Source organism: Anser brachyrhynchus, assembly GCF_964034855.1.
Source record: "Anser brachyrhynchus genome assembly, chromosome: 3".
Lineage (NCBI taxonomy): Eukaryota > Metazoa > Chordata > Aves > Anseriformes > Anatidae > Anser > Anser brachyrhynchus.
In genome coordinates this window covers 28125327-28151674 of record NC_137696.1, presented here as the reverse complement: position 1 = coordinate 28151674, position 26348 = coordinate 28125327, and the positions used below count along the sequence as shown (strand labels likewise).

The 26348-nt window shown below is 41.2% G+C and overlaps 2 protein-coding genes across 18 annotated transcripts in view; one reads left to right on the top strand and one right to left on the bottom strand.

The window, feature by feature from the left end:
* Positions 1-12889, bottom strand: part of LOC308192622 (uncharacterized protein) — a 28802-nt gene extending 15913 nt beyond the window's left edge. For 6 of the 15 annotated variants that reach the window (XR_013948928.1, XR_013948929.1, XR_013948930.1 and 3 more), the window contains exon 1: positions 9323-12889. Coding sequence is in view for 1 of the 15 variants with exons in the window: in XM_080586409.1 (XP_080442535.1) it covers positions 9323-9496; positions 12528-12606 (253 nt within the window). In the remaining 14 variants the exon portion in view is untranslated. The other 9 variants (XR_013948926.1, XR_013948932.1, XR_013948933.1 and 6 more) reach the window with 5 other exon arrangements.
* Positions 12890-13037: 148 nt separating this feature from the next.
* Positions 13038-26348, top strand: part of WDR26 (WD repeat domain 26) — a 33662-nt gene continuing 20351 nt past the window's right edge. Inside the window, exons 1-7 of one of the 3 annotated variants that reach the window (XM_080586392.1) lie at positions 13038-13924; positions 15341-15440; positions 15573-15629; positions 22365-22501; positions 23107-23204; positions 24012-24168; positions 25710-25766. In XM_080586392.1, coding sequence (XP_080442518.1) covers positions 13566-13924; positions 15341-15440; positions 15573-15629; positions 22365-22501; positions 23107-23204; positions 24012-24168; positions 25710-25766 — 965 coding nt within the window. In that variant the 5' untranslated portion in view covers positions 13038-13565. Of the gene's footprint in view, positions 13925-14015; positions 14318-15340; positions 15441-15572; positions 15630-22364; positions 22502-23106; positions 23205-24011; positions 24169-25709; positions 25767-26348 lie in introns of those variants that run through there. The other 2 variants (XM_080586394.1, XM_080586393.1) reach the window with 2 other exon arrangements.

The following is a 26348-nucleotide window of genomic DNA, read 5'->3' as shown; positions in this document are numbered from 1 at the left end:
GACAGAAATGCCAAACAAGCTCTGTCATAACAGATGTGTAACACATGGCAGGCATCAGCCTCTCTCATATGCAATGTGTTTGGGGCCCTAGATTGCCTTAAGCAAATCTCTGTGCCCTGCCCAGTATTTCCAACTGGCAGCTACATAATGCTCCATCTCAGACACTTGCTTCCTAATTGGCTAAAAAGACTCTCAGCTAGAAACATATTTTTCTTACTTTTTTCCTTTAACCTATTTTCCTCTGAGCCTAAATGTACACAAAAAGGCCTACACTATATTCACTTAAAAGAATGTAAGCGTTATCTAATACATAAAAGATGGATGCAGAAAGGAAGAAAATTAAGCTGTTCGTGCCCAGCATGGCACAATGAGAAGTAATGGGTGTAAACTGCAGGTGGGAGGTTTAGATTAGATATTAGAAATGGCTTTTTAACAGTAGGCATAGTTAAGGACTTGAATAGATTGCTGGAGGAATTTGTGAAGGATTTAAAAAAAGGGTTGGGCAACCATCTATCAGGAATCGTATTGATATACTTGCCCTCAGACTGGTGCAAGGAATAGATTGCTCAAAGTCTCTTCTAGTCCTGTTATCCTGTGATTTTATTATCCAAGGAAGGATGATGGTGTATATTCTGCCAGTGATCAGACTTAAACAAATCTCACAGCAAAAATATAGGCAGCTTTTTTTTTTTTTACTTAACATAATCCCAATTCCCTTTCTCCTTACTCAGAAAAGCCCTCCTACTCTTTAACACGTTCAAGTGCACAGTTGAATACAGCCATTAAAATACTTAAAGCTTTGTACTAGCAGCACTGATAACTTTGCAGCAATAAAACAGCAAGTGATCTGAAATCTGTATTTCTTTTGACCAAGTTCTAGCCCCTTATACCCTTGTCTCCTCCTCCTTGTCCTCCTCCCCACCCCAACACAATACCTAATTTTCTAAATTACTGGAGCTATTATGCACACTTTCATTAACATAGCAGGTGCAGTTATTTAGACCATTAATGTCCTAGCAATAGTGTAAGTTGTGAGTGACCCCACTGCACATTAACAGTTCAGACACAAGAGGTGAATTGTGTTTTAAAATACAGCTGGAAATCTTCCACTGTACGCAAACAGGACTCGGTCCAGGGTCCTTGTCTGAAAGCTGCTCCCTTACTATCAGTCACTTGAGTTGGAGGAGGAAAGTGTTACGGATTAATTGTTTTTTCTCCCCTCCTCCCCCTTTTTTTTTTCTTTTTTTTTCTTTTTTTCTTTTTTTTCTTTTTCTTTTTTTTGGGGGGGGGGGGTTAAGAGGCTCTTTTCTTTCAGCTGAAATTAAAAGCTGCCAGCAAACATCAACAATGTATTTGGAAATTTTGGACTGACTCCTCATGATTTACCCATGGACTTCTTCTCCCCTTGCTATTGTATTACTTCTATACAGTCGGTTACCAAAAGCTTCTCTGACTCAAAATTATTCTTTCTGCCATTTCCGTTCACACTAATGTGACACTATTTCACCTCTTCCCCCTTCCCATCCCTCCTCGATAATAGCTTCCTATCCCATAGTTTGAAAGACTGATGCCAATGTTGTACTAAATATCTATGAAAATAGGGTTCATCTTGCCTTGTCCTATAGGGATTACTGGCGCACAGATATTATACGCATTGTGTTTACATACTGTAGGTAATGGGATGAAATGTCAATTTGTGGTTACTACTACATACCTTACAAAGAGAATTGAAAAAACAAACAAAACAAAACAAAACAAAAAAACCCTCCAGGAATTCTTCCTGAAAATTACAAAACAACTGTGAAAAACTAGATACAAAAAGCACGGTATGATACATCATATTGGGAATGCTCCTGTGTTGCTTACAACCACACGTCAAACCACGCTGACAATTACTGAACACAGGACTGGCCACAAAGCGGGGTCCCATGGCACCTGTTTGGTATTTGCGTCACTTGTGCTACATATTCTGAATTAATTTGGTTTAGCTACCTGACCAATTACTCATTTAAACCTACAGTTAAATGTAGGATATGACAGCACACCTCAGCGCAGCACTCCTACCAAGCTAACTCCAAAACAAGATGCTGTATAGGTGTGTCATCAGGGCACTCCACCCGACTAATGAGCATGGCCAGCAGCTGGGAAGGCAGACAAGTGCCAGGGATCTGCTGCTCCAACTGCCCCAGGAGACTATAGGAGACTGGCTGCTTCCACTGCCTAGCCAACAGGCCAGTGTCTGCAGGAACTGGAGTGAGGAAAATGCCAAAGGTTAAACCCACCTCACTTCAAAGACTCTAGGAAATAGCCTTCTGATGTCTGTGTCGGACATACAGAAAGATCTGTCTCTGTTTTGGATGAGGGACCTCTTTAGGTAAGATTCCAGTCCAGCTAGGCATAGCCATCCTTCTTCTTCCCAGCAGAGTTACAAGGATGGCAATGTGATTAAAAGTTGCAGTAGGTTGGGTCTCGTGTTGTTATTGCTTCACTACATCATTCAAGAAAATGGTCACTTATTTCAATGGACTCTACTGTGGCTTAATTCCACTAAGAAATAAAAAAACAACACAACTGCAATGAAGCCAGAAGAATTACACAGGTTTAAGCCAGTGTTACAATGGAATTCAGAGTGAAATGAATGTAAATCTAATTTAAGTAAACAAACAACAGGTCCAATATACCATATATATAAACTTACTGAAATAGAAAACTATGCAAAGTATCATTTGGGTTAACCACCATAGGTCACACCCAGTGAACCTCGCTCTGATTTTATTTATTCTTCCTCACATAAGACTTCCATACTGTAAGAAAAGCAGGATTAAGCCAAATGATTCCATGAAATCATTAGCTTCTCACCACAAAAACAAATCAGACACGCGTAAGAATAAAAAGCCAGTTTGGCGAGATACCATAGTGCCAAGCCAGGTCAGTCAGGTTATAATAATTTCTAATTAACACTCTTCCAAGTTTCAGTGTTATTTATTTCCATGTCAGTGTCGCTCAGAACAATATAATTCTCTTCCCTGCCTTTGAAAACCTCTGAAACAACTGAAAGAAATATTTGCAGCCTGATCTGTACACACAGAATATAATGACAAATAAAAGTGATGGTTGAATTTGACAGCTCTTGATGAAAATATCCTAGGAAATGAAAAGACTGATACAAGTCCACTGATTAAGAAAATAAAAGCATAGATCAGCATAGGTCAAATACCACAGGAGAGATGATTTCTACGTCTTATTTTGATTATGTTTACAGAAGCAGCAAAACTTCCCCCACTTCAGAGGTTTTACTGTGCCTTGCCCCTGAAAACGCTCCCTTTTGAAAACTGGAGCAGTGCTGTTCTCTAACGATTACAATGGCCCAATATAAAATTGTGCAGGTTGAACCTGCTAGAAGGCTTCAATAAAAAATGAAATATTTTAATTATGTTTGGGAATTGCCTGATGGTACAATAGCCACCTATGCAATATTATTCAAAAGGATTTGTTTCAAAAGTGAAGTCATGAAGGCAGTTCTGCTGACAATCTGAATCTGCCTCTACTAACTGTATTCAAAATACCTGGGTTTTGTTTCATACATTAAAGTATTTATAATTTAAATTCATGTTTATAGATATATTTGTTACACAGGTAAAATGATAAAAGACATTAGATGTTGGGAGGCATGGATAAAATTGTAATTCCTATGACAAACTTTAAAGAATATGTAAAATAGCATGGTCTATATTTCATGTAATAGTTGCCATACATTTTTGTTAACAATATTATTTTTTTGTTAATGATATTAAAATATTAGTATTTAATCAATGATGAAAGTAAGTAGTAGAGTAATATATTAGTTCTGTATGAAAAGACAGATTAAGATGTTTTAGCAATAAATATCCCACAAGATTTCTACAAAGTCATAATGTGTTGATAACAGACATTTTAAGGTATATGTATGGTCAGGTATTTATAACAATGAAGTAGATTTCTCTAAGTCTTTTCTCAATATTGAAATAATGCCACCAAAATGTTGCTGAAGAAGGCTTTTTAAGCATCTCTTGTGGGGTAAGTGACCTTATAAAATTTAAAATTAATATGAAAAAAGAGAATTGTTTTAGGGACCAAATAGGCATATTTTGGAGTTTTGTTAAGAAAGCTTAGCCCAGAAGACCAACTGCATCCTGTGCTGCATTAAAAGAGGAGTGACCAGCAGGGTGAGGGAGATGACTGTCCCCCTCTGCTCTGCCCTTGAGAGGCCCCACCTGGAGTGCTGCATCCAGGTCTGGGGCACCCAGCACAAGAAGGATGTGGGGCTAGAGAATGTGGATGTTAGAGAACATCCGCAGGAGGGCCACGAAGATGATCAGAGGGCTGGAGCACCTCTTCTATGAAGACAGGCTGAGAGAGCTGGGGCTCTTCAGCCTGGAGAAGAGAAGGCTCTGGGGTGACCTCATTGCAAACTTTCAGAACTTGAAGGGGACTTATAAAAAAGATGGAGAGCAACTCTTCGCTCGATCAGATATTGACAGGATGAGGAGGAACGGTTTTAAACTAAAAGAGGGGAGATTTAGATGTTAGGAGGAAATTTTTCACTCAGAAGGTGGTGAGGCACTGGAACAGGTTGCCCAGAGAGGTTGTGGATGCCCCATCCCCAGAGGTGTTCAGGTTAGACGAGGCCAGGTTAGATGAGGCCCTGAGCAACCTGATCTAGTGGGTGGCATCCCTGCCTATGGCAGGGGGGTTGGAACTAGATGATCTTTGAGGTCCCTTCCAACCCAGGCCATTCTATGACAGGATACCTGATATCTGTCACTGTTCTTATTTCTACCAAGGAAAAGAGAAATGAGATAGACAATGACAGATCACCAAGAAGTGATGTGTCAGTATGGCTCCAACACAGAAATCAACTATGAACAGCTTGTGAACTGCGTGCAGTTCATGAGCCACAGGTTGGCCTCACAGTAATATGGGAGTAGGTGCTCAACTGTCATACCCTACTGTGACTGTCAGTGTCATATTGGCATCTTTGACCCATGATGACAGTCTTTGCAAATTCAAATGTACCATTAAAGTGATTGAACTTATGCCAGAATTTACCTCTTTTAACTTTACTCACCAAGAAGATAGTGATGTAGTCTAATTAGTTGGACTAGGCTCCCCCTAATGTCTATGGAGAGAGGCACCAGAAGGTGATTCATCCCCTCCTAAAATAAGTATCTGGGATGAATCACCTCTGTAAGTGACTCCATCTCTCCAGAGGATACCTAGAAAAATAGCTTGGGCTAGTTGCTTAATTGACAGATATATAGAGTCAGATGAGATTAATATCACAATGTACATTTTTTTTGTTTGTTTGTTTTAAAAAAAAAGTTCTGTCAAAATTTTCCTGCTAATATTGCTATTACAACAATAACAGCAAAGCAGATTTCTCAAACTACCTACTTTGTATTTCTGTCAATGCTCCTGGCAAAATGGAACTCATCCTGTTCAGCTGTGTCATTGGCACTACATATCTTTGGCACCACACTTCTAACAGCACAGAGGGATTCTCTTAGCTTCAGGGACAGGAGCCTTTGTTTTCAGGAAAGAAAGTCAGAGCTCATTTCAGAATGTACTGTCAAGTTTCAAGTGGCTATAGTGTGCAATACAGCAGTAGTTAAGACTTACAGAATCACAGAATCATCTAGGTTGGAAGAGACCTCCAAGATCACTGAGTCCAACCTCTGGCCTAACACTAACAAGTCCTCCACTAAGCCATATCCCTAAGCTGTACATCTAAACGTCTTTTAAAGACCTCCAGGGATGGTGACTCGACCACTTCTCTGGGCAGCCCATTCCAATGCCTAACAACCCTTTCAGTAAAGAAGTTCTTCCTAATATCCAGCCTAAACCTCCCCTGGTGCAACTTTAGCCCATTCCCCCTCGTCCTGTCACCGGGCACGTGGGAGAACAGACCAACCCCCACCTCGCTACAGCCTCCTTTAAGGTACTCATGGAGCTCGATAAGGTCACCCCTGAGCCTCCTCTTCTCCAGACTGAACAATCCCAGCTCCCTCAGCCGCTCCTCCTAAGACTTGTTCTCCAGACCCCTCACCAGCTTCGTTGCCCTTCTCTGGACATGCTCCAGGGCCTCGATGTTCTTCTTATAGAGAGGGGCCCAAAGCTGAACAGTGCTCGAGGTGCGGCCTCACCAGAGCTGAGTACAGGGGGACATCTTTCAGATGATAGATCTGTTATAATTCATAACACTAGGTTCCAATTGTGACAACGTGGCAAATAGTACTACACATGGAAGCATGTCTATGTAGGCACTGGAACATGCCTTTGGGACCAAGCCTTTGGTCCCAGTTTTGAAAATCTTACCTTTCCCCCTTCCAGCTGGAACTAATCCCCACCATGCCTCTCAGCGCTGTGTGGATCCAGCAGGACATGCTCCACTCTCAGATGTGGCATTTGGAAGAAGTGCTATTAAATAGGAGGTGCTTAAATAAAAGACATTGGTATTTATAGAGAACTGGGAATGAATTCAGAAATTGTATAGGCCTAACTGACTATCTTGTATTAACATGCAGTGACAGATAAAAATAGAAATGGCAATATATAGCGTGTCCTTCCTATTAGTCAAACTGATAATGCCAAATGAATGTTAGTAAAGCCCTCCTATCATGCCATGCTTCAAAAACTCTCTTGGCATTCTTCTTTAAGAGAGAAGCCACAAAAGCATAAAGGTTTAATTTGCATGTATTTGAAATGACTATATTATTTATGAGGCAAAGATTCAAATAACTTATATTAGTCACCTCAAACGTCAGTAAAAAATATGTCCACCTATATTCCACAGACTGTATCCTCTTGAAAAACGAACAAACAAAAACCAGCCAAGTTAGAAAATTTGGGGAACATAACCTTTCCTATTTGAGAAACCAGGTTGTTTTATTACCTAAAGCCCAAATATTTTTGTCAAAGACAAAAATAAAAATAAAAAATAAAAAAATAGCAGGTATTTGAAACATTACAAGGTCTTAAGTATGAGTAGTAGTGTCAGAGCTGATGCACTGTGAAACTTACAAATTCGGTGAAGTGGTGAAGATTTTTTACCATGTAAATGTATGGAGCCACGTGAGTGCATTTTTTCTCTAACTTCATGGCTTTTTATTTCTAATGTAAATAATATGCAACAACAAGGATGGAGAAGTTTGTGCAGGAAGTTGTACTTTAAGCAAACAAACAGTTGCAGCAAAAACTAGTGACTTCACCTTAAAATAAGGAGCACTTAAATAGTAGTGCAATGACACTGTGATAATAACCTTTAATCTCTTGTCCAAAACATGTAAGGAGGGTCTGGTGGTTCGCATGCTTTTTTAAACATAGAGTTTGGAAAACCATATATTCCTGATTAAGAAGGAAAAAAAGATTACTAAGTAATCCCTGGGCTCCAAGGAGCTATTCACAATCTCAACATTAAGATATAATCTGCTGGTGATTACGTAATAACTTCCCCTCTCTGCCCATTTCAGAGTGGATATGCGATACTACAGCCAACATGCCTGGTCTTGAATTTTTAGTTCCAGGTGCAAGAGCTCATTGCAATATAACCCTCTAGAGAAAACAGAAAAAGGAGAGAGAAAGGACTACCATACATGTCACTCTGGGAGAGGCAGGGCACAATTCAATGGCTAGGCAACAGAAAGCGCAGTGTTACCCCACTCAGGGTTAAGCTCTAGGAGCTACGTAGGAGTTGGCAGACACAATTACCAAGCCTGAAATAACAATTGCCTTGAGAGCCAGCACAAAGTAAAAGGCAGGGGAGCAACCCGCAAGTAAGAAAAGTAAAATAACTGCAACAATAGAATGATAAATCTAGTCTTGCACATAAACACCAATAACCCATCTGAGTTCTGGACACAAACTCTACACGCTAATATTAAGGACTACACAGACTACAGGAGTCATTCTAAACAATGGGCCTGGAAAACCCCACAGAACAAAATAGCTCCTACTGCACACAAAGTCAGAGTGCGATTCAGTAAGTGTTAGAATTAACATTTACGCATATCAAGGTGTCAAGAAAAAAAAAAAAGTGCAAGCATGCTGCTATTCTGCCTGTTGCAAGTGTGGAAACATCCCTTGGTGACCTACCATCTTTCCAAATCCAGGCTACAAATAACTTTCTAGTGCATCTCAATGTGACTAATATACCACAGTACACACAGACAGATTTTGCAGGCTGATATCTAGGGTAGTCCCAGACAGATAAATCATGCATGCAAAGCAAGCCTGACATGTAAGAGTCACAGCATATGCGATATTGTCTTGCTGTACATGCTCAGAGAAGTTGCACAGTAAGTACAAGCCTAGCTTCAGACCTCTTGCACATGCATGCTTTATCTGCCCATGAAGATAAATTCAACTTGTCCCAATACATGGCATCCTGGGCATCCAGAAAGACATAGGAAAATGCATGTCATGTATGTTCTTTATATGAGAAGTTGTACTGACCACACATCAGATCGTCTTAAACAAGATATTCCATACTACATGGAATCTTCAGCACTTTCTGATATTTTTGTTACCATGTCATGTTGTGATTGCCTAGGAGAGTGCAGAGGTCATCATCAATCTAATGCACATGACTTTGGTGGACAGAAGACATAGTGTGATTACCTAATATTTAATTAAGTTGCAACAATAGCTCTAATGCCCTTATCTTTGCCAACAGTGTCCTTACTGAAGCTTTGGGGCATAGTATCAGTAACCCCTGAGACATGACACTTATTGAGTCACCAATATTGCTCCCCCATACCACAGAGATTCTTCCAGGAAGTATATTTAGAATCGTAGCAAAAAATAAAGTGGGGAGAGATCCTCTGCAGGTCACTTATTCAACCTCTAGCTGTTTTCAAAGCTAGACAAGGTTGCTCAGAGTTTTGACCAGGGCCTTGTCCAGTCCAGTTTTTAGTATGTCCATGGATGGAAAGTCCACAGTCTCTCTGGGAACCTGTTCCAGTATATGACCACTTTCACTTTGAAATTTTTTCCTATGCACAGTTGGAATTTCTCCAGGTGCAACTTCTGATTTTTGTCTCTTGTCCTCTTAGTGCGCACCCTGAAGAGAAGCCTTGTGCTGTCTTCTCTGTGATTCCCCTGGGGAAGCCGACCACTGCAGTTAGATCCTGCTGCAGTCAAACCCACTTCCTCAGCTTCTCCTTGTACACCACCTGCTCTAGCCCCTACCACCCTAGCAGCCTCTCCTGAACTTGCTCTAGGCCGCTCTATGTCTCTTGTACCGGAAGACCCCAAACTGGACACTGGATATCAAATGTGGACTCACCAGTGACGCACAGAGAGCATACACCTGCTGGGTACACTGATAATGCAGCCCTGTAGGTGTTGAAATTCCCGTGCTGAACTTCCTTCGTCCACCAGGACGGGCAGTCTCCTAGTCTCCTTCTCTGCACTCTGCTACTGGCCACAGAAGCTAGGGAGATGCAGAAGGATTTTCTTCCTGTAAAGGTCAAAGGAGGTATTGAGAATCTCAGCCTTCTCCTCACTCTTTACCACTAGGTCAGTGACTAATTCTACAGCAAATTTTCGTTCCCACATTTTTCTTCACCTTCCTTCTGCTGCTGTTCCTGTAAAAGCCCTTTTTGTTGCACCTCGCATTTATTCTTTTTCTGTTTCAACTCCAGCCAAGCTTTGGCTTTCCAGACTCTGCTCCTTCACTAAAATACTGCCCATCTTCTGCATAAGGTGATGGCCCAGTGTGGTTTGCTTACAAATCCTCTATCTACTGACTGCTTTCTAGGAATGCTGTGTAAGAAAGGTGGTTGTTTTTCATCTGTCTCATCTTTTGAAAGTTACAAGCATAGGCAGGTGTCTGTTCAAGCATTTATTTAGTTGGTACTATGAAAAAATGCCCTTATTCTAAACCATTCTTTCTTCCTTTTTTGTTTTTAGTCGTTTTGCTTCCAGTAACCTCAAATTCAGTGCAGAAGAAAAGGAAAAGGAAACTGTGTGTACAGTGGTGGTGGTAAAGGCACAGGGGGTTGAAACTAGGTGATCTTTAAGGTAGGTGCCTTCCAACCCAATCCATTCTATGATCCTAAGTATACACACATGCATCTGACAAGAGGAGTCAAATGGTTCCTTACGCTCACAGTGCAGCTTTGACTACTAATCCATCTCCCCATGACTTTCTCTATTTTGTAGTATTTCAGCTCTGCCTAAGCAGCTTCATACGATTACCATCAAAAAACCAGCCCCTTAATGAAAGAGTTCCTTCCTATTATTCAGATCTGGACTTCCTGCCCCATCCTCTAAAGCAAAACGTACTGTACTTCAGTAACATGTTTGATATCATCACAGCTGTATTTAAGGTTGCCTTTTTTTTTCTTGTGGGTGTTTACAAATTTGTCAATTTTCATTGGTGAACTGTTACATCTCTTCTCTACTTTTGGGAAACTTTGAAGTTGTCTGAGTACAATGAATGCATACGTCTATTATAATAAAGTCTTTGACACAAGAGAGATGCATTGTATTTAACTGCTGATTTGCCAAATTGCTCAATAGAAGCATGTTTATTTGGACTTCCATTAAATTGGCTGTCTCTCATGAGAGTGTGAAATAGAAGGTTCCAAATCGGTGCTCAACTACTGAAACATTTCCCAAGCATGGTGTCATTGTCCCTTTCCCATTTCTCCTTTTCCTTTCTGCATTATAAGGAGGAAGGTCTGCTAAGCCACAGACCTGTCTCAGGATCCCCTCTTGGTGATGAAGAGGAAAGAAAGGAGCAGGAACTGCTCCAGGAACTTTCCACACATGGGCTAGGATCTGGCTGAGGCACACTCTCCACACCAGGGGCTCTGAATCATTCTCCTACACTTTCATGTCAGCTGGGATCCTGAGAAACTTTCAAATGTCGTGTCCCAGCTTCCCCTGGCACGGAAGCCAAGGGCCTGTGCCATTCCAACACCGAGCTTCTTCCTCCAGTTCTTTGTGTTTCTACTGGGATATTTCCTCCCCCAGGGAAGGAAATGAGGCAGGGAGGGGGGTGTAAGAACTTTAACCGTGATTAATGCAGCAATATGTACCTCTTAAAAGCGATATTTTAGGTTCAACTCCAAACACTGCTCTTACTCCCTTAGAATATTTAATTGGAATGAGTGGGATATATTGCTACTCTGCAGGAGCCTTTCCCACCACAGATAGGTATATAGAGCTGCTTATCCATATATCACCCAGCTACAGTAAAGGGATTCTTCTTCTTTCATCACAGATGTGCTCTTCACAGACTCATCAGCATCTTTCCTCCTTCCAACTCCTCCAACGTGACTGACACAGCACAGGAGTTGGTGTGTGGGAGCAGCAGGCTACATGCAGGTGATCAAAGCAGTGACTGATGAGGGAAGGCCAGGCTCTCCAGGCACTGCAAGAGGAGCACAGCAGATTAAAGCAGCTGGAGGAACAGTGTCACAAACTGGTAATGTTGGTAAAGGGCTTTCATCCCCCGGACGCTGAGCAGGAAGGAATAACGGGCAACTTTACCTTCTTGAAAAAAAATGCATATTGCTCCTTAGTTTGCTTTGTAAGGCATCTCCACAGGCTCTGTGTTGCTCTGGGTGCTGTTCCTGCAACCTTACCCCGAATCATTGGATTATAAACTCAATCATGGCAACTGGAGAGTGAGAGGAATGAGGAAGATGACCTCAAGAATGAAGAAGAGACAGAGCAATGGAGACGAGAAGAGATAACAGCTGCGCTGAAGTGACTAAAACACAAGCAATGCATTCTCCAGTAGTGGCTGGTGAACTAAGGAATACAAAACCAAAACGGTCCTCTCTCTCTGGAAGACCAATGTTGAATTTAATCCTACAGCCACACGTGGGCAGAACTCTGTGTGACAAAGCTTTTTCCAGCCTCTCCCTCTGATTTAAGTGTGCTTCAGCTGTTACCAGTCAAATAGCTTTTGAGACCTATGAACAGGGGTAAGCTATGGTATCTACTTCAACTGTCTCCATGCAGTCTTGTTTTCTCTAGTTTCATCCTTTTGAAGTATTTTGTCTCTTCACAAACTTCTACACTGGTCTTGAGGCGTTTTCCCTCAGTCTGACTTCTTCAAAGTTGTACTCCAAAGAAAGCACTATTGTCCAAACTTATCTTTTTATCATTAATTGGAAATATTCAGTGTTCTTTAAACCTTGGCTTCTGAAAGCAGATGATTAGATGTTAATCTCTGCTTCCATTAATGAAAACACTTATTTTGCTCTGCATTTTGGAGGAAAGTTTGAAAGTATCAAAGATGAAAATTCCAGGCTCTAAAACCAAACAACACACAACATATTCAAGAGATTGTTTTCAAACAGGATTTTACTTGTCTCATGACTTTTGACCAGAGGCTTGGCTATGGCTTTCAGTTTCCATCACACAGGAGGCATACAGAAAGACACCTCTGAGCAGAGACTGGAAACCCCGAAATGCCCAATGTCTTCTGACAGACTATCCTGGCAAACACGCCCCACACCTCAACACTTCTGTACCGTAAAACGTCAGATCCCGTGCAGAAACACCATGTCCTCCCTCTTTGGTGCTAACACACATCACGACTGCAGAAGCCATGCCCGGGTCCGAGCCCTACCAGTGACCAACCTCGGCAACGAGAGGCCGCTATGTCGCCGGGTATTTCTCCTTTTTAAAACCAACCAGACAAAAACAACCCCAAAACCCCTCCTGATTGCTTCAGGAAACTTCCTTAAGCCCCCTCCACCCTGGGGACGACCATTTCCCAGCGAGGCGCCCCCGGCACACGCCTTCACACCTCCCAGCCCCGGGCCCTACGTGCACCAGGCGGTGCCAGGCGGTACCCCCGGGCCGGGCCGGGCCGGGCCGGGCCGGGCACCTCCAGCAGCGCCCCCGACCCCTCACCCCGCCGCCGGCCAGCAGCGGCCCGGCAGGCGGCCGTACCCCCCTGCCCCTATAGCGCCCGCACCCCACCCCCAGCCCCGGGCGGCGGAAGTGTGTGTAGGGGGCAGTATAGGAATTTCCTGTGACGTCCCGGCCCGGACTCCATTAGGCTGCAGCTGGGCTGTGAGGAGACAAACCCGGCGGGCAGCGAGCGGAGCGGGCCGGGCGCCTGGGGCTGCCGGGCGGGGGCTCAGGGCAGCGGCGGCCGCCATCGCCAGAGGGAGCCCCGAGCGGGCGGCGGCGCTGCCTCCGGGACCCCCGGGGGCACAGGGCCCCGCTCCGCCTCCCCTCACCCCCGCCGCCCCCCGCCTCCCCCCTCCTCGCCCCCCCGGCTTCCCACCACGGCCGCTCTCGGCGAGGAAACTCTGGCCTCCGCTTCCTCCTCCTCCGACTCGGACACCGGCGGAGCCTCCCCGCCCCCGCGGAAGAAAGCCCGGGCCTCCCCGGCGGCGGCGGCGGCGGAGGGAGCAGGAGAGCCCGGGGCTTCCGCGGGCAGAGCAGGCCTCACCTCGTCCCAGTCCCCCTCGCTCCCCGCCGGGCTCGCCCCCGCCGCCGCCCCGCTCAGAGGCAGCAGCAGCAGCAGCGGCGGCAGCGCTAGCAGCGGCGGCAGCGCCATGCAGGCCAACGGGGCAGGAGGGGGCCAGCAGCAGCAGCAGCAGCCGCAGCCGCCGCAGGGCCCGGAGCTGGGCTGCCTGGGCGCCCAGAACGGCGAGGCCTCGGCGGGCACGACCGCCGGCGACCAGCTGGCGCACGCCAACGGGCTGCTGCCCTCGGCCAACAGCGGCGGCGGCAGCCCCGGCGGCCTCAGCGTCAACAACGGGGTGCCCGCCGCCGGGGGGCCCGGCCCGGCCGCCGCAGAGCTGGGGGGCGGCGGCGGCGGCGGCAGCGCCCTGAAGAAGAAGAAGCGGCTCTCGCAGTCCGACGAGGACGTGATCCGGCTGATCGGGCAGCACCTCCACGGCCTGGGCCTCAAGTAAGTGGCCGCGGAGGCGGGGAAGGGCGAGGGGGAGCGCAGCTGGGGGCCGGGAGGGACCCCCCCCCGTCGCGTGTCGCCGTCCTGCGAGGGGAGGGCACGGGGAGAGCTGGGCCGGTAGGAGGGCTGCCGGGCCCTTCGGCGGCCAGGAAGGGGCCTCCGGGGGCTAAAGCTGCGCTGTCGCTCCCCCGCGAGGGGGGAGCGGTGCGGGGGCAGCTCTCCGCGGGGCAGGGCCCCTGCCAAAATGGAGCTGGAGGCGCCTTCCCCTCGGCCGTGCCCGTCGCCTCTCGGAAGGGACAGGCCGGGAGCTTCCTGGGCCGGGGCCGGCAATATGGAAGTCGGGCGCGATAAGGCGGATCGATAGCGGTGTGTTAGCGGGGGAGAAGTTAGCTGGTAAGCGTAATGGTGCCCGCACGGCTGGGCGGAGGGGGTGGCTTTCTGCAGATGAGCTCCAAGGTTTCGCTCGTCAGCTGGCAGAAATTAAACTGTCACCGAAATAGGCGGTTTTGTTCCTGCGTGAAACCCTGCGTCCCTGCAGACGGTGAAGGCCTTTGCAGATTTGTTCCGGCCACGTGTTTTTGATAATAATCTTATCTGGGGACCGGGAGCGAGCGTGTTGGCTGTTGAAATCGGAATAAGGAAAATAATTTTACAGTGGAGTAAGGGAGGCCTAAGAATTTAATCACAACACTTGTGTGTGTGTGTGTGTGCGTGAGTAAAGCTAAAGGCAACACGTCGTCATTTTGGAGCAGGAATCCAAAGTCTTCACGTAGCTACCACAAAACAAGTCTTCAAAACACTGCGGGATGGGTCAATTATAAAGAACTTAGTACATAAAATAAATTGCCCCTGACACAAGAAGCAAGTTTACAGCAGCAGACAACTCGTGACTGTTCATAGACGACACCACAGTAAATAAGCTATTTTTAGTGTAAAAGGGGGAGGGCTTACAGGTTCACGAGTTTGTTTATTTTATTTTAAGGAGCCAGTCTTCTGATACGTGATGAAGAAAAAATTAGGCCTGTTGTAGATGCGGTAGCTCTCTGTGTTGTTTTATGGGAGGTGGGGAGGGGGGCAGGGGTTAGTAGCCAGTAGCTAACAGGTTTATGGTCTGTCTCTTCCTTCATGAAGCCTATCTTCTATGCAGGGCTGGCTGTTTGTGGTGGCTGGTAAGTCACATACTTCATGGTACTTCAGTAAAGCTCTCAAACTAATTGATGACTTGTTTTAGACATAGGCAGCTGTTTACATGTCTCAGGCAACTGAGATAATCTTTTGGACAAGTGTCTGAATCTGGTCATAGTGTTCTTACTTTATTAAACTTACGTTTGAATGTGGCTAACTGTTATCATAGCAGGCGGTGTATTTGTGAGGGTAAAACTGGTCGGGTTTTTTTACACTGTATCTCTCCTGCAGCCAGACTGTTGATCTTCTCATGCAAGAGTCAGGATGTCGTTTAGAACATCCTTCTGCTACCAAATTCCGCAATCATGTCATGGAAGGAGAATGGGATAAGGTAACGTAGGGATTATAGGACTGTATTAACCACTGTTTAAATTCATAGTATCTGTGAGAGTATTCAAAATTCACCCTTCTTATATACTTTTTGTTTTGTTTTGTTTTGTTTTTCTTATGCCAATTTCTGCAGGCTGAGAACGACCTGAATGAACTTAAGGCCTTAGTGCATTCTCCGCATGCAATTGTGGTAAGAGACACACTTGAACTCTTTCAGAGCTGAATAGCTGGACTAGCTGTAGTAATATAATCTTGTACTATGGAGCTAGTTGTCCATAGTTCTTGTTTTCTTTTTTAAGTGGCTTGCATGCTGTCTCAAACATGACAATAATTTTAACTTTTAATTCATTTTTGGAATGTGAGATAGGAGGTCCAAAAGTATTAAGACTTGTATTTGGTGTACTGAATGTTTAAATGTTGTTAGGCATAGTTAACAGATAAAATATAAACCCTCTAACAGTCCTAAAATAAGTCAGTTTCCATAGAAATTGCTTATGTTGAATACTAATTTCAAATTTGAAATAATTCTCACAATTGCTGTGTTTATTGGAGTTAAGTTTTCATAAGGAAAGAGAAAAATTTGGAAGTAAAAGTAATACAAACGTGGAGTTGGCATTGTAATAGCACATCCCCTGAATATAGAGGCTGCTATAGAACATGAACAATACTGTTGCTTTTCCAGATGGCTTCTAAAGAGCAAATGTATTGCTGTTTGGGATTTTATTTAGAGCTTTTTCTCTTTGGGTGGCTTTTTTCAAAGATGAACCTAGAAATAGACATTTGCAGGTCCCGTGACTTGACAATTACAACAGCTGTTACAATTTCTGTTACTTTGAGGAAAGTGTTTCTTGGTTTGTTTTTTTTCTGTCTTGAAATCAAAAATGACTGCTTAGCTCTGTGGACTGCTTGTTCTGCTGTCTTTATTTGTTGATTTTAATGATGTGAAGTTAGGACAACCAGGGTTACTTAGGACGAAAAAAAGCGGCAATGTTTTTTGAAGTGTCTGTGCCTGTAAACAATGAAGAATCAGCTGATGGCTGCTTAGTTCTACTTCTAGCTGATTCATTTGTTGTCAAGACTATTTCCTGTCTGGTGGGGGAGGGAGAGAAAGAGAGAGAACAGGAAGTGAAGTAGGAAAAACAGATGTTTAACAAAACATCAGAGAAGTTCTACATGAGAAGTTTACATTCTGTTCTGTTAATCTGACCAAAACTTAACACTTCTTAATTAGACCAGTTGTACACTTTTTCCTATCTCAAAGACTTGATGAAAGTAAGATTTACTGTTCAAATAGTTCAGAATATCACATGCAGCTTTTGATAGCTTATGAAGACTGAAAGTATAAAACCACTGTGCATGAATATGAATGTGGTCATTTGAAGCAAATTTTCTCATGTTTTTAACTTCGGAAGTTACCAAGTTTCTTCATAGTATTCAAGTGCTTTATGTCTCTGAGAGTTGAGAGGGTTTAACTGTATCACCACTGTACTCTTCAGAAAAACTTATTGGGGGGGAAGGGACGCTTGTCATCTGCTATCTTGGACAGCTTTGAAAGCATGCTCCTGTTCTTTAATGTTGATGTTTAGCTGCTTGAATAAAACTTGGTACAATACAGATACTTGATTTAAACTGAATTTTACCTAAGGCAAATATTAACTATTTAAGTCATTCTCTTTTATCTAAATTTTATCTGATTGAAGACAGATAAGTTTTAAACACTCTGTGTCTTCTTTAGTATGGCAATGATAATTTGCAAGGATAAGTACACTTCTCTCTATCCTCACCCCCCTTCTTCCCTGTTTTCTTGTATGCGATTTGAGACGATGGGTGGGAATTATTGTAGTCAGCAACTGGAAAACTAGCACAAGACCATTACAGGTAAGAAGGGATGCTTTATACTCTGTAGGTAATCCAGACTGCAGTGAAGACAGAGCTAATGAAGATGACATGTCCAAACAAGATGCTGCTGCTCATTTTCAAAAACAGAAAATGAGATTTTTTGGTTTTGTTTGACTCCTGACCTGTTACTCATACTGTATGACTGGATGTCTTAAAAATGTGTGCATACAAGAAGAATGGGTACCTAGAAGCTTAGATGACGCAGTGTTTAACAAAGTAGGGTGTGTGTGGTTTGTATGATTTTTTTTTTCTTAATGTGACCTGGTCAAAATAACCAGGATATATAACTTCTTTTGAAATGTCTATTCAGTGAAGGGGTGATAGATGTACTTTGAAAACTCTACTTCTGTTTTAGTTCCTGTGTTTCTGCAAGGTGCTATAAGTTCTACAGTTGATAACACTGATGATGAAATGTCTGCTCTCAATTTGTAAACTTTTGATGCGTTTTAAAATGTGGTGTGTGGATGTATGTGTGGGAAGTCTACTATTTCTGTTTGCATCAACACAACTGACAGCTGTATACTATCAGTATAGTCTGATTAGTCATGTTTATTTTTCCAGCATATAAGATACAGCTGTCTTGAGACAAACTGTAGGAAAACCTCTGAGTTGGTTCAAGTATGATAATTACAATTTTTCCTTTGGTTACAGGTAGGAAATATAATCTGTAAGCCAGCCCAATGTTTTGCTTAGTGTAGGGCTACTCAGACATACTATAACATCTCTCTTGGGTAACTAATTGGCCGTGGGAAGGAATCTGGGGATCAAACGTGTAATCATAGTCTAGAATATACTTTTCAGTTGTCTGGGCTTTACTTCTTTTCACTTATTTGGGTTTTCTCCAAGTTCTGGAAGTATACAACCTGCAGCAGGCAATACAACATAGGCTACCTGTCTTGTCATGTGAGTGAAGTGCTCCACCTGCCTGTAGGGTGCCTCTCTTGCTACCAGCATTAGGGGCAGTGCCCCATTGGAATGAATTACTTTTTAAGTGACAAGACTTGGTATGGTTGAAGCCTTGTTAAATTCTATAGGGCAGAAAATAGTCTGGCATTATTTCTATTTTTTTTATTTCTATTTTCATCAGTTGTTATTCTTACATTACCAAATCTTACATTTAAGTTTGGGATGGTTTTAAGTGTTTTTATTTATCTGTGTTGTACTCCTACAAGACTATCAAAGTACTAAAGATACAAGTAGTGGAAACCGGAGTTCTAGTGCTGCAGGTCTATAAGCAGATAACTACTGTGTTGAGTGTGTGTCTTGAAACATCAGGTGATGATTTGAGCATGTCTTTTGGTTATCTTTTTCATTTCAAAGAAGAATTGTTTCAGCAGCATTTGTGTTTATTTTGAGCTATCGACTCTTAGTACAGTAATGAAATTGTTTTGGAACTTGTCAAGATATGGAGGTCATAAATAACAAAATCTAATCCTTAAAATTAGGTTCTTATGCGTCTTAGTCTTTAAACTCCTGAAGATTCGCTACTGTAACCAGCGATCAGAATGGCTTATTTTCTTGACTATGGTGGGATTCTTGTCCTGTCATTTTTTACAGTTATTTTGCTGAGGCTTTTACCTTTAGTTAGTACTGGTGAATAGTGCTTCAGTTAGTGCTGGCGTATATAAAACTTTCTAGAACTTAGGCTCTGCAAGGGGCTTTATTACAAATAGTGAAGAACTAAACATGTGTTAGTAATTGAAGGCTGTAGTTTGGAGGAAAGCAAAATGCTAATAGTATATACACTTAAACCGGACCAAAACCACAACTCTAGTTCTATTAATTCTGTCTTCATTTTGTCCCAGGATGACCAGAGGCTCAGCTTACACTTCTATAATAGCTTCTGGAAACAGTGAAGTGATGCGCTTTATCCTCTTCAGCTCTATAGAGTTGAAAGACAGGATGAAGTGGTACTAACTGAACAAGAATAGTCACACTGCTATGATGATACTGTTGTATTGGGATTCTTCCATGGCTTCTGTAGATTGAAGAATTTTGCTATAAGCTAAGTGATGGTAGTATCTGGATTTAAGTTGTTCAACAGTGAAGAGTGTAATGATGTTGAATTTCCATTGCAAACGCTGAAATGAGAACAACAAATCCCAGGCACTTGTGTTTTATTGTACGTGGTCTAATTTGGATTATAATAATTCTCATTTCCGTTTTTCAGAAGTCAGCTAACGAATCTGGATAATGAGTAAGCTGTATTTGTGCGTGCATTGCATCTGATCAGTTTTATGCTCCTTGTGTTCCACTTAAATAGTGGGGTTTCTGCTTTTACTCCACAGTTGTTAACATTATAACTGATTCTTTTTCATCCTAGAAGAAATTCCTTGGGCTCTAGAAAAGATGTACTCCAAGTGAAGTACTTCTATCCTGAGAAGATGCAAGTAGCTAGCAGCACTATTACTAGGGTATATAGAAGTAGTTGAGAGAAAATGAAGGCAAAAGTAACATACTCAGTGAAATGTTTGTTAGACAAGAGAAGGTAGTTGCACAAAAATCAGTGGTAGGAGGGAAGGAGTGTCCTGATATCAAAAATAGTTTGAAATACAAGGTCACTGAAGCCTGACTCTTTGCTTTAAGGAGGCTGTATTCATAGTGTTGTTTGAGCATGCTGTAGGGTAAGTTTTGGAGCACTTATCAAAATAGTATAGGAAATCAATTTAGTTTCCCTATCAACACTTTCGATAGCATAAAGGCAGGGGCTGCATTCTACAATTTAAAGCTGATTATCTTTTATTCTCATTCTCCATTATGTTAACAGTAGACTTTTACATGAAGTGTATGGTACTACGTTGTTTTGGATGCTTTTGTATTCTTAATATGCCAAAGTTGCACATGGCACTGTGATTTTTCTTACTTCAGTTTTGGTTTAGAAAATATGTTTCTCTGGATGACTTGGCAACAGCATTCTGCTTGGTAGAGTTCCTGTAATGGTTCCACACAATTGGAATTGGGATTGTCAATGCAAAAAATGTTTTGTAGGTTTTTCTTGTGTGTTTTCTTTAACTTTCCTCTAAAGAAATGAAATTGACATGTTAAGCTCTAAAAGTATAAGAGGGAGTAATTAGTAACCATATATGTATCTACCTTTAAGGAAAAAGACAATATAAATTTAGTAAGCACTATATGTAGAGACTAGAGAAGAAGAGTTGGAGGAGTTATAGTTTCTGTTACAAGCTGGAAATATGAGGCAACTTTTACGTGGTTATCATCGATGTCAGGTGACAAAGAGGAAAGAAAAATGGTATGTGACTACTGTCTGAGCACCTTCATGCATCCTTCTGAGCTTGTACACAGCTAGGAAAGAAAGCTCTTATCCCTCCTGCTGCTGCTATATAAGCAAACAGCATGAGGTCTGCTGGCCTAGTGCATGGAATCAACCACTGAGGTCAGTGTGGTTTTTTGGTTTTGTTTGTTTTTAGTTCTCTACATATCTCCAAAACACTATAAAGCTGCTGTTTTACCTGGAGGAGGGAAAGAAACAAACAAACAAAGAAAAAAAAACTGTGCAGTGATGCTCTGTTTTCACATACAGTTCTAACAATTCCAAATAAACTGAAGAGATGGATAGGGGATGTAATATAGGAATGCCTATCACACAGGACAACAGAGTGCTACAGACATGTTTGAACATAAATCACCTTTTCTCTGCAATGTTTTATGCTTCACAAAGTGGTGAGGTAATTTAATAGCATTGTATATAGAAATACTGTTCTTTTGAAGAACTGAATATCTCTGGAAGTTGAAATTGCTTTGTTTTTTAACTTTATTTTTTACAGCTTTGAAGCCTTAAACTTTCATGTAAATGTTAATAGGACAGGGACATCTTAAACTTCGATTAGCCCTTTATTTAAGGAGGCTAGCAGTGTGTTTGAAACTAACAAGTAAACATTGACCAAATATGAGCATGAAAATAGTGAGGTACTTGAGATCTGACGAAGCAAAGGAAACTGGTAATTGAAATGGTCGTGTATTCATTAGAAAAGCAGATGTGATTTGCTGCATTTGATATTTTTTGTTTCTCACCGGTATGTTTAAGAATGTACATTTTCCTCTAACTTGGTGAGTCTTCTTGTAAGAGGAAAAAGACATCTCTAGTCAACTGCTAGCAGTAATGCAAACTACGACTAGGTTGCAAACACTGCAATGCAATATATATATGAATATATAAATATAATATATAAAATATATGATTATATAAAAATATGAAAACACTGACTAGTTGGTTTTGTTCAGAAACAGTCAAACTATCTAAGAACTTAGTATAAATAAAAATTTCTAGGACTTTGGCTTTTTGACCATTATAAATTAATGCCTGCTTTTTATCCATAGATATTAGTTGTTAGAGTAGCAGGCTTGATTATTCTTTTTTTTAAAGAATCAAAAATTGTACAAGATGAAAAGAAAACTATGAAACAACAGTGATTACTTCTGATAACTGAAAAGTGAAGTGATTCCTAAGTGTAGGAAACTATTTTTTTTCCTTTGTACTCCTGAAAAATGATAAAACACCCAAGGAAAACAAATTAACATGTAATTATAAAGCATGACAATAAAAAAAAAATTGACACTGCCTGAGGTCTTATGTTATACAGCTATGCAAACGATCCATGTCAGCTTTGGTGTAAGCAGTTTGAGAACTTGTTGAGTTGGCCTGCTGTGTTCTGTGCTGTCATGCAGTCTTAAATATGGGGTTAGTTGCTTCTTTCTTGTTAGAATCTAAGATTGGGAAGCCTATCTAATTCCATGTTTGGAAAACAGTGAAAAGGGTGTGAATATGAAATTGAGACAACTTGAAGGGGGGATCTGAGAAATGAGGTAGGAGGATACCTACATCAATAACTTAATTGCTGTAGTGTTGTTGAAATCCAACAAAAAGAAATTGAGTGATGAAACATTACATATAGCTTGATTTCTGAAGGGCATAGTAGAATGGTTTCTACTGTTCTGTTTAGGCTCAAACGTTTTCTGAAACTTCAGTCAACCTTTTTCCCCTGACTGCTGCTTTCTGTCATGTCAGAGGATGAAGTTTTTGCTGCTGCAGCAGAAGTACCTGGAATACCTGGAGGATGGCAAGGTCCTGGAGGCACTTCAAGTTCTACGCTGTGAACTGACACCTCTGAAATATAATACAGAACGCATTCATGTCCTCAGTGGGTAAGTGTTCGGACTTTGAGAGCTCTTTCTATGGAATTTTCGAAGAAATGCTGTAGCTTTTGTTTTTGTCTCTTTTTGTCTCTTTAAAAAAAACTCACAGTTTTAAAGCTATTACCCTTTTGATAAATAAGCAGTAGTGAGATGTGCTAGCTAAAGTGGTAAGTAAAGAAAAGTGTTCAGTAGATAATATGCTGTCTTATATGCATCAAAATAACGATGTGATTTATGTATTGGAACCCAAGTGAATACATGTGTGCTCATCTGATCTTGAGAATTATTAGTTTGTCATCTTACAACTGAATAAGCATGCTTAAGTAGGTGAAAATAGCCTGGATTGTTCTTAGATGAAACTACTACGTTTTTAACTTTCCAAAAACCTCTTTGGGGCTCTCTTTTTCTATTGACAGTTTGTAGCTATCTGTTTTGAAATGTGTGTATGTGTTCCATGCCTCTGTTCCTGTCAGTCTAAGTTTAAGTGATTTCAAAATACATGAACTGGAATCAAATTGAGAGCATTATTTATCATGTGGAAAGTGGGAAGAATGTTTCCAAAAAGACTTGGTTTGTTGGTGTGTGTATGCTTTTTATTTTCTTTATTTTAACAGGTATCTGATGTGTAGCCATGCAGAAGACTTGCGTGCAAAAGCAGAGTGGGAAGGGAAAGGAACAGCTTCCAGATCTAAACTTTTGGACAAACTCCAGAGTAAGATGTTCTGGTGTTTAGAATTTATTCCTGCCTCTGTAAATCCAGTACACATTACATAATAATGTATTCCAGGGAATTGATTCTAATTGCATTTACTAGTTGTTTCTTTGTAGTTCTTGGTTAAGGCACCCCCATTAACACTTTGTTCTTCTATATCTAATCTTCAGCTCTCATTTCTTAGCTCTGTTGCATGCATTAATAATACAAGTTGATGATTAAATGCCTGTTTTGGGGTTGGGGGAAGGTTGTTTTGTAAATGCCAGCTATATTGAAAGGTTGAAATTAAGTGTGTCCTGGAACCACTGTGAATACTAGTACTGATTAATAGAGGTCTGAGACTGTAGTCTCTGGATTTTGATTTCTTCTCTAATTTTTTGTGACTGGTGTAAAACCATGGATTTTGCAACTAGAATACTATGTTGTAAAATAAATTGTTCATTTTGATAGTAATAATTGAGAATTCCTCAAATGAACACAACTGATACTGTTTTATAATTTGACAGATTTTTGTTAAATACTGTGTTGCAAGTGAGTTTGTGTAAATGATGCTTGTTTGCCAGGACGGTATATACTGTAACTACAAATAACTTGCATATAGCTCTGCTTACCAGAAGTTCTTGCTGGTAATTCTGGATGTATACATCTTACAAGTATACATGTAAATATGATAAGCTGTGTGGGCTCTTTTCTTGTAGCTTTTAAGCTTTATTTACTAAAGTTTCTTTGAAAAACTTTCAAATCAAGAAATGCTTTTACTTTTAACTTGATTTTGATAAATGTATTTTTCCATAACTTTTTTTAAAGCATACCTACCCCCATCAGTGATGCTTCCTCCAAGGCGTTTACAGAACCTGCTACGTCAGGCTGTGGAACTACAACGGGACCGGTGCCTATATCATAATACCAAACTAGATAGCAATCTAGACTCTGTCTCGCTGCTTATAGATCATGTTTGTAGTAGGTAAGAAGCCCTTGCTACTTTTAAGTTGGACAGCAATGTCTTTATTTCTTAAAGTAATTTAATTTTACCTAATGTTTACACAACCGTGAAAAATATTGTTTTGGTTTAACTGGGAAAAGGCAGTTCTTGATAAATGAGTGAAGGGGGGGATGGAGTAGAAACTGCATATGAAAGACTTTGGTAGCTGATTATGGGGTAACAGGGTCAGACTGGAGCTTTAAAAATTTTAATCAGGTGGGTATGAATAGAATATATTGCTATTCTAAGCCTTAACTGCTTGTTGCTTATTACTTTGGGTAGTCAGTCTGTTTATACATCAGTACATGATTTCTGTTTTGACTGGGGAATCACTTTTACGTTACTTGTTCAGAATCTGCTTTCAAGCTTACTGGAATGTAGAAAGACTACTGAAGCACACTTTGTGAAGTCAACTTTCAGCTTTTGATAGTGGACAGCAAGGTGCTTTTAGACACAAGTTTGAACAGTAGAAATGTGCAGAAAACACTTGTGTTTAATATATACTATGAATGATAAAAAAAAACTTGAGAAAGTAGTGCTTTATAAGGTAGTAAGAACTGAATGTATCTACATATATAGCAATGTTGCTTCTGAACCTTAGAAATATCGTACTCTAGATATAAGCAAGATGATGTTGGGGTGGTGTGTTTGTTTCCTTATTTTTTTTTTTAACAAATACCTGACTTGAACAGTTTTCTTCATCCATTGAAAACTTGGCCAAGGATCTTAAAAACTACATGTAGCTTTTATAGAATACTGCTGAGCGTGGTGTAATACAGGAATAAGGGCTAGGACACCTAGAAAACGGGGGTTGTATATGATAGATACCCTTGCATGTTTTTTCATGTAGTAGGATAACATTTGGGCTTACAGAGGACTCTTTGAGTTAAGGTTAGTTCATCTGAGGAAGTTAAGTACTGTCTGATAAACTTTGTTTATAGAAACTTTCTGAACTCAGCTACTTTGACTATTTGGAATAATGTTTTTAAAGATGCAGTCCTCACTGAAGCTGTCTTAAGGCTTTAAAATTGTTATAGTTGGTTTCATTCAGGAAACTTTTTTTAGACTAACTTAAATTTGGCTACATCACATTAGTCAAGTGTCCACATGCAAGAAACTGCTAGAATATTTCCCAATTTAAGAGCTATTGGAAATGATTAGGTACAGGAATTGTGGCTTCCCTATTTCTGAAGCAAGTCTTAAAATCAGACCAACAGAAAGTGGTTTAGTCTTTCCACAAGTCCATAAATAACACTGGATATTCTGTAGGGGGTTTAAAGTGATCAATCAAACCTTAAAGAGAATTCAAGTCAACTGTAAAGAGCGTGGTATACTGAAAATGGACTAAATAGATTTGGATATAAAAGATGCCATATGTGACAAAGCTGGACTTAATTTCTGCATATATGAATCTATTTGCCAACTTAAAAGTTTGGCCAAACTAATACCAAACAAACAAAACATTTCAAAATAAAGGCTTCCATTCTGTCCTCAACTCAACCTATTGTACCTACCTATTGCAGGGGTCTGAGATCAGTATGTGGTGTGCTGTACATGCTGCAATGCTTGGGCATAATGAGGTGAGTTAAAGACAGTGGAAGCCAAAACTTGATTAAACTGACAGAAGTAACAGTAGTCTAATAGTTTAGACAATTTAAGTTCTGTAATATCGTAATGATGGAACACTGACAACTTTCCCTTGTTAGTTAGAATCAATATGTTTTGGATTTCTGGCACTATTTTGAGCAAGCATGCTCGAATTGCACTAATGGGTAAAACATTTAACTAACTCTTCACTAATCACTTCATAAGAGTGGGAGGTAGAAGGGAGAAGCTGCTGGGAGTGAAGGTGAGACATTCAATCTTGCTGTGCATCAGATTTTGGTAACAATTGATGGTCTTGGGGGTGACCATTTATATTTATTTATATATATATATGTATATATATAAAGTATGTGCATATATGTATACATAAATTTTATTTTTTACCTTGAGAGTCTTTAGGCTATGTGGTTTGTTTTCGTTCCCCCCTCCCCCTTGGAATTCTCTCTTCTAGCTTTCATGTAAATATACTGCAGTCTGAATTTACAAACAAATAACGAAACCCAAATGAGAAGTGAATGCTGTTGCATTCATGCATGCTTCTACTAGGTCAGTGTAGC